This window comes from Rhinoraja longicauda, chromosome 25 (assembly GCF_053455715.1).
Source record: "Rhinoraja longicauda isolate Sanriku21f chromosome 25, sRhiLon1.1, whole genome shotgun sequence".
In the NCBI taxonomy this organism is placed as follows: domain Eukaryota; kingdom Metazoa; phylum Chordata; class Chondrichthyes; order Rajiformes; family Arhynchobatidae; genus Rhinoraja; species Rhinoraja longicauda.
In genome coordinates this window covers 12200118-12214072 of record NC_135977.1, presented here as the reverse complement: position 1 = coordinate 12214072, position 13955 = coordinate 12200118, and the positions used below count along the sequence as shown (strand labels likewise).

General features: G+C 45.7%; 1 protein-coding gene across 1 annotated transcript; it reads left to right on the top strand.

Moving 5' to 3' along the window:
- Positions 1-359: 359 nt before the first annotated feature.
- LOC144606102 (immunoglobulin lambda-1 light chain-like) lies at positions 360-5753 on the top strand. The gene is made up of 3 exons (XM_078421910.1): positions 360-458; positions 585-929; positions 5109-5753. The coding sequence occupies exons 1-3, from the start codon at positions 383-385 to the stop codon at positions 5429-5431; spliced, it is 744 nt and encodes a 247-aa protein (XP_078278036.1). The 5' UTR covers positions 360-382; the 3' UTR covers positions 5432-5753.
- The last annotated feature ends 8202 nt before the right edge of the window (positions 5754-13955 follow it).

The window sequence follows — 13955 nt, the reverse complement described above, 5'->3', positions numbered from 1 at the left end:
TCAGCCCCTACTGGAATGTATCCCTTCATTTTCAAGAATGAATGAAGAGTCGCCAGATATTACGAAGAGGTTAATCGATGAATTTCTTTTTCGTGCAACCGTACGGCAAAAGATTCAGAATAAATGAAAAAAAAATTGAACACCTCTTGTGTGTTTGAGTCTATATTAAATTGTACCGAGATACAATTGTACCGATATAAATTGTACCGAGATACTCGATACCAAATCCTTATTTACGTAACAGTTTGGAAATAATTTGACACAGGAAGAAACTGGCAACTTCTGATTGGCGCAACGCGCATTCTGATTTGACTGTTGATGGATAAATAAGGAACACGCCTTCATAAGCGACCCGGAGAGAAACACTGAGAAGCCACTTCACATGGCGTTATCCGCTCAATTAATTACAATGTCTTGCTGGATCTCTCTCATCTATTCGTTAGCGTTTTCCGCAGTTTGTGAGTATTTACTTCAACCGACATGATATTTAATTTCGAGTGCGATTAAACGTTTCTATTCATGACAATTCCGCTGTTTCTCTAATATTAGTTAATATTCTACTTTTTTTCTGGTTTGCTTTCCAGATATAAATGCGCAATATGCACTAACTCAGCCGTCTTCAAAATCCGCATCTCTGGGACAGAACGTGGCAATACCCTGTACCCTGTCTGGCGGCAGTTTAGGTGGCAATTACGTTTCCTGGTACCAGCAGATTCCCGGAACGGTTCCGCGGTATTTGTTCTACTATTCCTCGGGCGGCAGCATTTCCAGAGGCTCGGGAGTTCCTGATCGTTTCGCCGGATCAGTGTCAGGCAACACTGCAACATTGACAATATCGAACGTACAGTCGGGGGACGCTGCCGACTACTACTGTGGTGTGTGGCTGAATCCTTTCATCTTCGGCAAAGGAACGAGGCTGGGTATTGGCAGTAAGTAACCTATCTTCTATCTTTGGGTAGGCACAAATAGCTGGAGTAACGCAGCGAGACAGGCAGCGTCGCTAGAGAGAAGGAATGGGTTGCAGTGTGGAACTGCAGATGCTAGTTTAAAGCGAAGATACACACAACAAGCTAGACAGACAGCATCTCTGGAAGGAAGGAATGGGTCTGCACTTCCTTCCTACACGACCTACCTTTGGGTATTGATACTGCAGTGAAAAGTAATTTATTTTCTGTCGCTAATCGATGGATTAAAGAAAGGGATTTTAACGCTAATCCATTATGTGCAGCGTTCGACCAAAGTCGGGTTCTCTTTGGCAAATTATTTGACATAGTTCTATCAACGGGCCAGATGTTAGACCGGCTGTTTGTATTTTTTACTAAAAAAACAAATAAAAGCCTTTTATAGCTGATATTTTCTAAATTCCCGGCCACGATCGAGTCTCCTTTGGCAAATTAGTTGACAACAGCAATGACAGGACGAAATGGCTGCCCAGCTGTTTTATTATTCTTAATTACTTTGCGGACAATGAGCTGACAAGGACCAAACCAGGATTAGAATTAGACCGACCGAATGGAACGGGATATAACATTAGAGTGACAAGTAACTGCAGATGCTGATTAACAAATAAAAGCACACAAAAAGCACTGGAGTAACTCAGTGGGTCAAGCAGCATCTCTGCTCAACATGGATAGGTGACGTTTCGGGTCGGGACCCTTCTTCAGACTGGAGAAAATAAATGTAGTCGATTATATGATTTGATTAAAGTGAAAGGATTCAAGACTATAAGCTTCCCCGACCCGACCGGAAAGTATAATACGGTAGAGCGCTGTCTTGAATTTCTAATTCCAAATTTCACCTGGCGTTGAAAGCGCTGTCGCCCAGTCGGGTTCGATCCCGACTACGGGTACTGTCTATACGGAGTTTGTACGTTCTCCCCGTGACCGGGTGGGGTTTCTCCGAGATCTTTAGTTTCCTTCCACACTCCAAAGGCGTACAGGCTTGCAGGTTAATTGGCTCGGTATAAATCTAAATTGTCCCTAGTGTGTGTGTAGGGCAGCATTAATGTGTGGGGATCGCTGGTCGGTGCGGACACGGTGGGTCGAAAGCCCTGTTTCCGCGCTGTATCTCTAAACTAAACCGATAAAACATCGAAAGCGTCGACATTAACGCGTTAATGTTGGTCGCCTTGAATTGTTTTTATATGGATTTAAAAACCCCGTATTAAGCATAAGCTCAAGACTGGAACTGCTGCAACAATTCAAGAGAGTTTATTGTATTTACCTTACGTTGTTTTTGATATCGAAAGAAGTTCAAATAGAAAAGATTGTAATAACATTAATTTCACAGGTGCAAGCGTTCGCCACTTCCGCAGTTCTTTTGTGCCCTTAGATTTGCTCCTAAACTAGCAGTGTAGAATAACTTCTTGTAGTGTTCGCGACCTGACTAGAATTTTATGGCAAATAATGAAACAGAGGAAATTAAACAAACTGCTTAGCCGAATTTAATAGACAATAGACAATAGACAATAGACAATAGACAATAGACAATAGACAATAGACAATAGGTGCAGGAGTAGGCCATTCAGCCCTTCGAGCCAGCACCGCCATTCAATGCGATCATGGCTGATCACTCTCAATCAGTACCCCGTTCCTGCCTTCTCCCCATACCCCCTCACTCCGCTATCCTTAAGAGCTCTATCCAGCTCTCTCTTGAAAGCATCCAACGAACTGGCCTCCACTGCCTTCTGAGGCAGAGAATTCCACACCTTCACCACCCTCTGACTGAAAAAGTTCTTCCTCATCTCCGTTCTAAATGGCCTACCCCTTATTCTTAAACTGTGGCCCCTTGTTCTGGACTCCCCCAACATTGGGAACATGTTATCTGCCTCTAATGTGTCCAATCCCCTAATTATCTTATATGTTTCAATAAGATCCCCCCTCATCCTTCTAAATTCCAGTGTATACAAGCCCAATCGCTCCAGCCTTTCAACATACGACAGTCCCGCCATTCCGGGAATTAACCTAGTGAACCTACGCTGCACGCCCTCCATAGCAAGAATATCCTTCCTCAAATTTGGAGACCAAAACTGCACACAGTACTCCAGGTGCGGTCTCACCAGGGCCCGGTACAACTGTAGAAGGACCTCTTTGCTCCTATACTCAACTCCTCTTGTTACGAAGGCCAACATTCCATTGGCTTTCTTCACTGCCTGCTGTACCTGCATGCTTCCTTTCATTGACTGATGCACTAGGACACCCAGATCTCGTTGAACTCCCCCTCCTCCTAACTTGACACCATTCAGATAATAATCTGCCTTTCTATTCTTGCTTCCAAAGTGAATAACCTCACACTTCTCTACATTAAACTGCATCTGCCATGTATCCGCCCACTCACACAACCTGTCCAAGTCACCCTGCAGCCTTATTGCATCTTCCTCACAATTCACACTACCCCCCAACTTAGTATCATCTGCAAATTTGCTAATGGTACTTTTAATCCCTTCGTCTAAGTCATTAATGTAGCCGAACAATTAGAACAGTCTTCTTCAGAGAAGTTAATTTCAAAGTAATTAAGACATATCCCGAGAGGACCAACTATCAAATTCACCTTTGCTCTGTTTTATACTGTTAAAACTGCTCAAATGTTTCTTGTATGCTTTTTTTGTAAGCGCTAAGGGATGTAATGACCAAAATTTAGCTGGAATAGCCTTCGGAAGCAAACTATAATGCGGTGCGATGTGTAATGCAGCGACATTAGATTTCAAATCGTTCTTTATTATGAGTCTATGTTTTTTTAAACATTTTTATGCTTTCCAATGTTTGCTTAATTGTTTCTCCCGGACATGTTCAAAGTCAATGTACCCAAACACACCGCGGCCAATAATTTGCTGCTGATGCGATGTTGAATTCATTTCGTAATTTTAAATTCCGGTATCTCTGAGTTTTGTTTGCCAGATATAATCGTCATTACACTTACAGCATGCGGAATGTGGAATCAAGGGGACAGCGGATATTTCATTTTTTACACGAAAAATAACTGAAAATGTGAAAGCAATTTGCGCGTTGAATTTCCCAACCATATCAGTTGAAATCAGTTTTGTTCCAAGTGACGTTCACGGCCGATTTTCTTTTTGTGTCATTGTGTGCAAGGAGTGAGATTCGCTGTTCAAATTCAGAAATTGAGCTATTTTTTTACCAAAAAGAATGAACAAATACTTCTCAACCATAAATGTTAATTATGTCAAAAAACAATTAAAAAATACGGGAACACAATAAATTAACTGTTGCTTCAAAACTAGTGTGTGCATCGACAGGTAAAATGGCAAAGTATTATTGTCCTTTTAATCAAATCCTTAATAACACCGGCATTTGGTCTTAATAAATGAACTAAGGGCAAGTGTCTAAATAAGACTTATGTTTTAAGCGAGGTCGGTTGAACTTTGCTCAACAGTTCCATTATAATAAAACCCGCGAATGGCTGTCGGGCGCAACACCCGATTTTTAGTTCAAGAGGAGCCAATGGAAATAACAATCTGGCGATCAAGTGCCGAAATAACTTATGTTACGTCACTAAATATAAGTGACCCATTGCCATAAACACCAATTATTCTTCGAAAATCTCACCAGGAAAATATATCGTGCGCAATTTAACAATTTGAAACAAGTAGAGGAAAAATGTTTATCCATTAAAATGAATGGATCCATGGCATACCAACTGTATTTTTAACAGAGACTCGAGCAAGTGGATCCGTTGGGCCCAAACCTCTCCTGCATTGGTGCAGCACCCTCTCCTCCCCCTCCCCCGCCCTCCGTCTTCCCTCCCCTCCCCCATCCCCCTCTCCCCTCCCCACTCCACCCACCCCTCCTCCCCCTTTCTCCCTCGTCCCCTACCTCCACTCTCCTCACCCCCTCCCTCCCTAGGAGATAGATTTAAACTTTAAAATGTGAATAACTTTTAAAATATAACACCAATTGCAATGAAACTTCTTCCATTAGCATCAAAGGGATGGCGGTGAGTAAGGTGGGCCTACAATTGTCGCGCTCTCGTGTACCGTTTTGGCTGTAGTTCAGGCACAAACAAACAAACAACGAGAGTTTTAGTATATAGATAATATTTTAATCGGTAATTCTTCAACACCCACTAATCTGTGACTTTATTTTAAACAGCACCTCGCGCGCCCGCAGTGTCCGTCCTCCGACCTTCAGCGGAAGAAATCGCAGGAAAGGGCACCGCCACCCTGGTGTGTTTGGTGAGCGGGTTTAATCCCGGTGCAGTGGATATTGAGTGGACTGTGGGTGGCAGTGCGAGAAGTGACGGCGTTGAGACCAGCCGAATCCAGCAGGAGACGGACAACACGTTCAGTGCGAGCAGTTACCTGACTCTGCCAGCCACAGTCTGGAACTCAAACGAGCTTTACTCCTGCGTGGTTAAACACGAAACCCAGGCAATCCCGCTTAAGGCAAACGTCGCCAGATCAGGCTGTATCTAAATCTCCTCAATTCCACATAATGGAGCTGAAGATATATCTTTTCATCATTCTTTCTTTATTTGTGAGAAATGGTTCTGGAAATATTGTTTGTTGTGGACCAGCCTTTGCGTTTTAAATCGTCGTTTGTCTTGCCCATTGTAAACGCCATTCCGTTAATGCAATCCAATTGTTAATTGGACCTCCAATGTTATTCAATCTCAGTTGATGCATCTTCAAATATTCATTAATAGTCAGTGGTATTAAGATTGTATTCTGGATTCTTGTTTTCTGCTATCATAAATACAAACACAATTGTCAAATAAAATCAATAACTCCAGTCTTAAGAGCAACATATTTCCTTGGCTATTATTTCTGATACGGAAGCAGTTAAATGTACGAAATCAAGATTTATGGTTTTGAACTCATAGAAGAACCGGCGATTAAGGTTGTCCAACGTTATTTAAAAACCGGTAACTATAACTTGGTTCGCATTACCTGCCGCTCACCCAGAATGCGGAGACACGCACACACTCTCTCTCTCTCACACACACACGCACGATGGAGCGCTCATATGGAATCTCATTCGAGTGAGGGCGGTTGAACAACATATAGGGGCCGACTAATCAATTAGGAATCTGTGCCGAACAGGATGCTAAAACCAAAGGACAATCTCCGACACCTCCCACCCCTTTTTTGATCTCTCAGTCTCCATCACATGAGATAGAATATCGACTGACGTCTATTATAAATTCACGGACCCCCACATCCATCTAGGCTACACGTCTTCCCACCGTGCTTCCTGCAGAGACTCTATCCCCTACTTCCAATTCCTCCATCTTCGCCGCATCTGCGCACAAGATGAGGTGTTCCATACCAGGACATCCGAGATATCCTATTTTTTTAGGAACGGGGTGGGGGGGGGTTTCCCTTCCCCTCATAGATGAGACCCTCACTCATGTATCCTCGGTATCCCGCAGCTCCGCTCTTGTTCTACCTCCCCCTCGTCACAACGAAGGCAGGGTCCCCCTAGTCCTTACCTTTTACCCCAGCAGCCGTCGCATTCAACACATGATCCTCCAACATTCTGCCACCTCCAACGAGATACCAACACTAGACACATGCCCCCTTTTCTAACCCTTTCCGCCTTCCGCAGAGACCGGCCCCTCTGCAACTCGCTGGTTAACTCACCCATCTTGCACATTGGGTAGGCATTTCCATTCTGAAATAATATAACTGGAATCTTGGCGTGGGTCCTAGCCGAATGCACAAATTTTAGGTGGGGGTGGGGGGGGGGTCGCACCTCATATAAAGTCTGATCAGGGAACACCGTTCATAGGGAAGCTAATAAAGGATGCTTGTGCCTTGGGAGTGAAACACTGGTTCCACATTCCACGCCTCCCCCCCACCCCCCCCCCCCCCCCACAGAGTTCCGAGTTAGTGGGGCATATCAAAAGGGCACGTAAGAACTGTCTAACTGCAGCCTTGACCCTGATCGGACAGGAATGGAGCCATTCCGATGAAGTTCAGAGCAATTAGAGCTAGAGGAGCAACACACTTGTGAGCTGATGATAGGATGAGCAGTGAAGATTTCGGAAGATGTGATAACCAGAGCAGTAGTGGGTGAAAAGGAAAGGAAAAGATTCGGGGGTACTTCCAGGAGCTACCAAATTGATTGTACGAACTTAAGAATGAGGTAATTGAATAGCAGAGGATCAAATGTGTTGGGAAAGGAGAAATTCGGTATTAAACCTAAAATGCCAAAGGACTGAGATCAGATAATAGTTACATTCCTCCCAGAAGGGGCTGGTCTCCGGTAGGTGGGACCACCTTGTGTTATACTGGCAGGAGAAATGTGGCCCGGTGGACATGAGGGGGACCGTTAGGTAGAAACAGTAGAACCAGTAGATTCAGTATAAACTTAACTAACAGTACCAGTAGTTGGCTGGATTTGTTTCTGTTTCTTTGTATGTCTCAAACATGCACGCATCTGGCTGGAATCATGAGCGCTCCAGCAAGACCACATTTAATCATCAGACGAATTAATTGGAATAAGGAACACAACCGCGGATAGGAAACAATTATAAATGATAGCAGCTATGCAACTACCTACACCAATGGAAATGCACTAATGATAAGGCAAACGGTGCAAAATGATGGGGAAAATGTTACCTAAACATTTTGGAATTGCACTGCTTGGCTGGTTGGAGATTTTTTTTTTAAAAGGCACAGCTCAAGTGCAGTTAATTATCTTTTGCAGTAGATCCGGAGACCGCAATACAGTAATATGTGGAGATCTACTTTGCAGGATTTGTTTAAATGGAGGCCCAACCTATTAACCTCTAACCACCATTACCAAGAGCTATCCCCCTACCCCTAATTCAGTCGTCTACGCAGATCTGCGCCCACGATGAGGTGTTCCATACCAGGACATCCGAGATGTCCTCAATCTTCAGGAAACGGGGGTTCCCCTCTCCCATCAAAAATGAGGCCCTCACTCGTGTCTCCTCGGTACCCCACAGCTCCGCCCTTGCTCCCCCTCCTCCTCGTTGCAAAATGGACAGAGTCCCCCTTGTCCTTACCTTTCGCCCCATCAGCCGTCGCATACAACACATAATCCTCCGACATTTTCGTCACCTGCAACGGGATACCAACACTAGTCACATCTCCCCAACTCCACTCCTTTCCACCTTCCGCGGATACCGTTCCCTCTGCAACTTCCTGATTAACGCATCCCTTCCCACCCAAACCACCCCTTTCCCGGGTACCTTCCCCTGCAACTGCAGGAGATGCAACGCCTGTCCAAACACCATCTCCCCTGACTATATTCAGGGACCTCGACAGTCCTTTCAGGTTTGGCAGAGGTTCACTTGCACCTCCTCCATCCTCATCTACTGTATCCGTTGGTCAAGATGTGGACTCATGTGCTTTGGCGAGACCAAACATAGACAGGGTCTGAAGAAGGGTCTCGACCCGAAACGTCACCCATTCCTTCTCTCCTGAGATGCTGCCTGACCTGCTGAGTTATTCCAGCATTCTGTGAATAAATACCTTCGATTTGTACCAGCATCTGCAGTTATTTTCTTAAACATAGACTGGGTGACCGTTTCGACGAACACCTTCGCTCAGTCCACCTGAAACTTCCTGATCTCCTGGTTGCTAAATATTCTAATTCTCTTTCCCTTCCCACATTGACCTTTCTGCCCTTGGTCTCCTCCATTGTCAGAGTAAGGCTAAACGCAAATTGGAGGAACAGCATCTCAGATTTCGCTTGGGCAGATGACAGCCCAGTGGAATGAATATTGATTTCTGTAACTTCAAGTAACCCCGGCATTCCCTCTTTCTCTATCTGTCCCCCACCCAAGTCACACCAGCTTCTCATTTTCAACCAATAAACCGCTAACAATGGCCTGTTTCCTTCATCGTTTGCATATCTTTCAGTCCTTGTTCTTTATCTCTCCACCTCATTGTCTATATCTCTCGTAAAAAAAATAGCATCTGCAGCTTATTCCTACACACTACCAAGAGCTAAACGTGTAGGGAAAAAAAACTGCAGATGCTGGTTTAAATCGAAGGTAGACACAAAATGCTGGAGCAACTCAGCGGGTCGGGCAGCATCTCGGGAGAGAAAGAATGGGAGACGTTTCAGGTCGAAGACACTTCTTTGGTCTGATGTTGGGGGAGGGGGCGGGACAAAGATAGGATGTAGTAGGAGACAGGAAGACTACTGGGAGAACTGGGAAGGGGACGAGGAAAGAGAGGGTTAGAGGAACTATCTGAAGTTAGAGACGTCAATGTTCATACCGCAGGGGTGTAAACTGCCCATGCGAAATATGAGACGCTGTTCCACCAATTTGCGCTGGGCCTCACTGTGACAATAGAGGAGACACTCTGACAATACAGGACAGAAATGTCAGATTGGGAATGGGAGTTTGAACTGAAGTGCTGAGCCAACGGGAGATCAGTTGGTTAAGGCATACTGAACGAAGGTGTTGAGTGAAACGATCGCTGAGCCTGCGTTTGATTTAGATTTTTTTTTAGATTTTAGATTTAGAGATACAGCGCAGAAACAGGCCCTTCGGCCCACCGGGTCCGCACCGCCCAGCGATCCCTGCACACTAACACTATCCTACACCCACTAGGGACAATTTTTTTACATTTGACCAGCCAATTAACCTACATACCTGTACGTCTTTGGAGTGTGGGAGGAAACCGAAGATCTCGGAGAAAACCCACGCAGGTCACAGGGAGAACGTACAAACTCCGTACAGACGGCGCCCGTAGTCAGGATCGAACCTGAGTCTCCGGCGCTGCATTCGCTGTAAGGCGGCAACTATACCGCTGCGCCGCTGCGCCACCGTGCCGCCCGATGTAGAGAAGTTGGTCTCCCCGATGTAGAGACGTTGATATCTGGAACAGCGGATACAATAGATGAGGTTGGAGGAGGTGCATGTGAACCACTGCCTCAACTGGAAAGACTGTTTGGGTCCTTGGATGGAGTCAAGGGGGGAGGTAAAGGGACAGGTGTTGCATCTCCTGCGGTTGCAGAGGAAAGTACCTGGGGAGGGGGTGGTTAGGGTGGGAAGGGGCGACCTAGGGAGTTATGGAGCGAATGGTCTCATCGGAAAGCAGAAAGGGATGGAGTTGGGAAGATGTGGCCAGTAGTGGGATCCCGTTGGAGGTGGTGGAAATGTTGGAGGATAATTTGTGGTATACAACGGCTGATGGGGTGGAAGGTGAGGACAAGGGGGACTCTATCCTCGTTACCAATGGGATATAGAGGAGACCCTAGTGAGAGCCTCATCTATAATGGAAGAGGGGAAGCCGCATTTCCTAAAGAATGAGGACATCTCTGATGCCCTAGTATGAAATACCTCATCTTGGGCGCAGATGCGGCATAGATGGAGGAATTGGGAGTAGGGGATAGAGTTCTTCCAGGAAACAGGGTGGGAAGAAGTGTAGTCAAGATAGCCATGGGAGCCAGTAGGTTTGTAGTAGATGTCGGTCGCTAGTCTGTCTCCTGTGATGGAGATGGTGCGGTCCAGAAACGGTAGGGAGATGTCAAAGATGGTCCAAGTATATTTAAGAGCAGCATGGAAATTGGTGGTTAAATTTATGAAGTCAGTGAGTTCTGCATGGGTACAAGAGGTAGCACCAACGCATTCGTCAATGTAGCGGAGGTAGAGTTTGGGGATGTGGCCAGTGTACGCCTGGAACAGGGATTGTTCGACAATCCCTACAAAGAGGTAGGCATTGCTGGGTCCCATGCGAGTGCCCATAGCTACGCCTCGGATTTGGAGTAAGTGGGAAGATTCGAAGGAGAAGTTGTTGAGGGTAAGAACCAGCTCTGCTAGGCGGAGGAGTGTATTTGTAGATGGAGATTGCCTGTTTCTGCGGTCGAGGAATATACCGAGGACTTCAAGACGATCCTTGTGGGGGATGGAGGTGTCGAGTGACTGGATATCCATAGTAAAGATGAGGGAGTGGGGGCCTAGAAACCGGAAGTTATTGAGGAGACGGAGAGCATAGATAGGGAGGGATTGGACCAGGAGGGATAGGATGGAGTCGAGGTAGGTGGAAGTTAATTCGGTGGGACATGAACAGGCAGAAACAATGGGTCTGCCAGGACAGTTCTCTTTGTGGATTTTAGGGAAAAGGTTAAATCGGGCCGTGCGGGGCTGGGGAACGATATGTTTGGAGGCATGAGCGGGCAGAGAGCCGGAATTGGCGAGATCAGTGATAGTGTTAGAGATTAAGGTCTGGTGCTCGTCAGTGGGAGCATGGTCCAATGATAAGTAGGAGGAGGTGTCTGAGAGTTGTCTGTTCGCTCAGTCCGCCTTAAACAAGCTGATCTCCCGGTGGCTCAGCACGTCAACTTCACCTCCCATTTCCAATCTGACATTTGTGTCCTGGTCCTCCTCCATTTTCATAGTGAGGCCCAACGCAAATTGGAGAAACAGCATCTCATATTTCGCTTGGGCAGTTTAAACCCCAGTGGCATGAACATTGACTTCTCTATCTTCAGATAGTTCCTCTGACCCTCGCTTTCTCCTCCCCGTTTCCAGTTCTCCCACTGGTCTTACGGTCTCCTACTACATCCTATCGTTGTTCCGCCCCCTCCCCTGACATCATTCTGAAGAAGGGTCTCGACCGAAATGTCACCCATTCTTTCTCTCCCGAGATGCTGCCTGATCCGCTGAGTTACTCTAGCATTTTGTGTCTGCCAAGAGCTGAACACTCTGTGATGATGATATTACGGTAATTGATAAGTAATGACCCAGGCAAAAGGAAAGGTAGCTGTTGTTCCCCATTACCGTCACATTCAAGTGACACTTAACCTCACTGGGTTGGGTTTGCAGAATGGTATTTGACACCTATAAAGGAATTCATCCAAAATCTGTTAAGAGTGCCGTAATTGTGAAAAGATATTTCCAATTTTAGAAATCCTAGAAGACTAGTAGAGGGAGTGGGAGCAGGATATTTAACAGGGATTTTCATAGTTAATACAATAGATGCAGCAGCACCTAATGTACAATTGGAACTGTTGAGATGGAAGATCCAATGAATGGCAACAATGTGATTTATGGATACCAAAGCACTCAGTAAGACCATTGAATTCTTAAGGAAGTTAACATACTCAAGCCACGTGGAATAATAGAAAATGTGAGTAATATTTCTGAGAAAGAATACAGGGAACAGGCCTTGTCAATTTGGTAAATTACGTTGAGAGCAAGTAATTCTGAGTCACAACATGGCCACAACTGATGTAAAACTGATGAGTTTGGTTATAATTATTTCACTGTGTGGCTTGAGTTGAAGCTTCGATACAGAAAGTCAAAGGCAGTCTCCAAAAACATAGCTCCGGTTCAGATAGAGACAATAAATTCAAAACGTCTGGATTGATACGGGCTTTTCGTCCATGGTGCTTTGTTAGGACAGTGAGTAAAGTTTAACTTTGTGAGAACTGGAATGTTGTAGTTTCCAAATAGAATGGGATGCAGCTGAAGAAAAATAATAATTTCCATTGAGATACAGGGAACTTCAGATGCTGGGACCTTGAGTAAAACGCAAAGTGCTGTCGTAACTCATCAGGTCAGGTGGCCGCAAAGGGGTAGATTAGGGTATCGGGAATACATCCTTAGCTTAAAGTCTTTCCAGGTGACACAGAGGTTCACCTGCACCTCCTCCAACCTCATCTATTGCATCCGCTGCTCCAGATGTCAACTTATTTACATCGGCGAAACCATGCGCAGGCTCGGCGATCGCTTCACTCAACACCTGCGCTCGGTCCGCGTTGGCCAAACTGGTCTCCCGGTGGCCGAGCACTTCAACTCCCCCTCCCATTCCCAGTCTGACCTTTCTGTCATGGGCCTCCTCCAGTGCCCACTAGTGAGGCCCACCGGAAATTGGAGGAACAGCACCTCATATTTCGCCTGGGCAGCTTGCAGCCCAGTGGTATGAACATCGACTTCTCCAACTTTAGATAGTTCCTCTGTCTCTCTCTTCCCCTCCACCTTCCCAGATCTCCCTCTATCTTCCTGTCTCCACCTACATCCTTCGTTTGTCCCTCCCCCCTGCCATCAGTCTGAAGAAGGGTCTCGACCCGAAAAGTCACCCATTCCTTCTCTCCTGAGATGCTGCCTGACCTGCTGAGTTACTCCAGCATTTTGTGAATAAACACCTTAGCTTAAAGAAGTCAGTTCAATTGTTGGATAATCGCAGAAAAGAAGCTGTCCTTGAATCTGGTGGTGCAGTGCGTGCTTTCAACCTATTGTACATTCTGTTCAAAGGAAGAAGGGAGAACAGGGAATGTGTAAAGAGGGAGAAAAGGGTGTAAGTTGGATGCTTTCGTGAGGCAGTGAGAAGGAGAGATGGAGTCAACGGGGGAAGGGCGCTGGACCTGATATGCTGGACTGCATCCACCACCCTGTGCAATTGCTTGCAGCCTTGGGCAGAGTAGTTGCCAAACTGAGCTGTGATGCCTTCCAATAGGATGTTTTCTATCATGCATCTTGAGAAATTGGCAGGAGCCATTTGAGACATGTCGAATTCCCTTCCTCCTGCGGAAGTCGAGGTGTTGCAGAGGTTTCTTACCCAGAGTATCAATTTGATTGGGCCATGACAAATAGCTGGTAATGTCTATTTCGCCCGAAATTAAAGCTCTTGCCCACCTCCACTTCAGCATTGACAATGTAGACTGGTTTGTATATTCTACAATGCTTCTTCCAGTCGACGACTAGCTGTTTCCTTTTTCTGAGATTGATGGAGAGGGTGTTGTCTTGACACCATCTTACTAAACTCTCTATCTCATTCTTCTACTCCACGCCAGGATTGCTGGTGATCCCGCCGGCTACGATAATATCATTTGCAAATTTGTAAATGGAGTTAGAGCAGAATTAATCCACCAAGTCACGAGTGTATAGGGGATATAGAAAGGGCCACATAACTCAAATTTGCAGAGTGCCGGTGTTGAGAATGACCACAAGGGCGTTTTGTCACCTATCTTCACTGATTGCGTTCTTTGGGTCAAGAAGAAGAGGATACACTT

Bases quoted from the DNA above. Each gene is read 5' to 3' on its own strand.
- LOC144606102 (XM_078421910.1), top strand. From the start codon at position 383: ATGGCGTTATCCGCTCAATTAATTACAATGTCTTGCTGGATCTCTCTC. The intron at 459-584 runs GTGAGTATTTAC...TTTGCTTTCCAG, and splicing joins GTTAGCGTTTTCCGCAGTTT to ATATAAATGCGCAATATGCA. The intron at 930-5,108 runs GTAAGTAACCTA...TATTTTAAACAG, and splicing joins AACGAGGCTGGGTATTGGCA to CACCTCGCGCGCCCGCAGTG.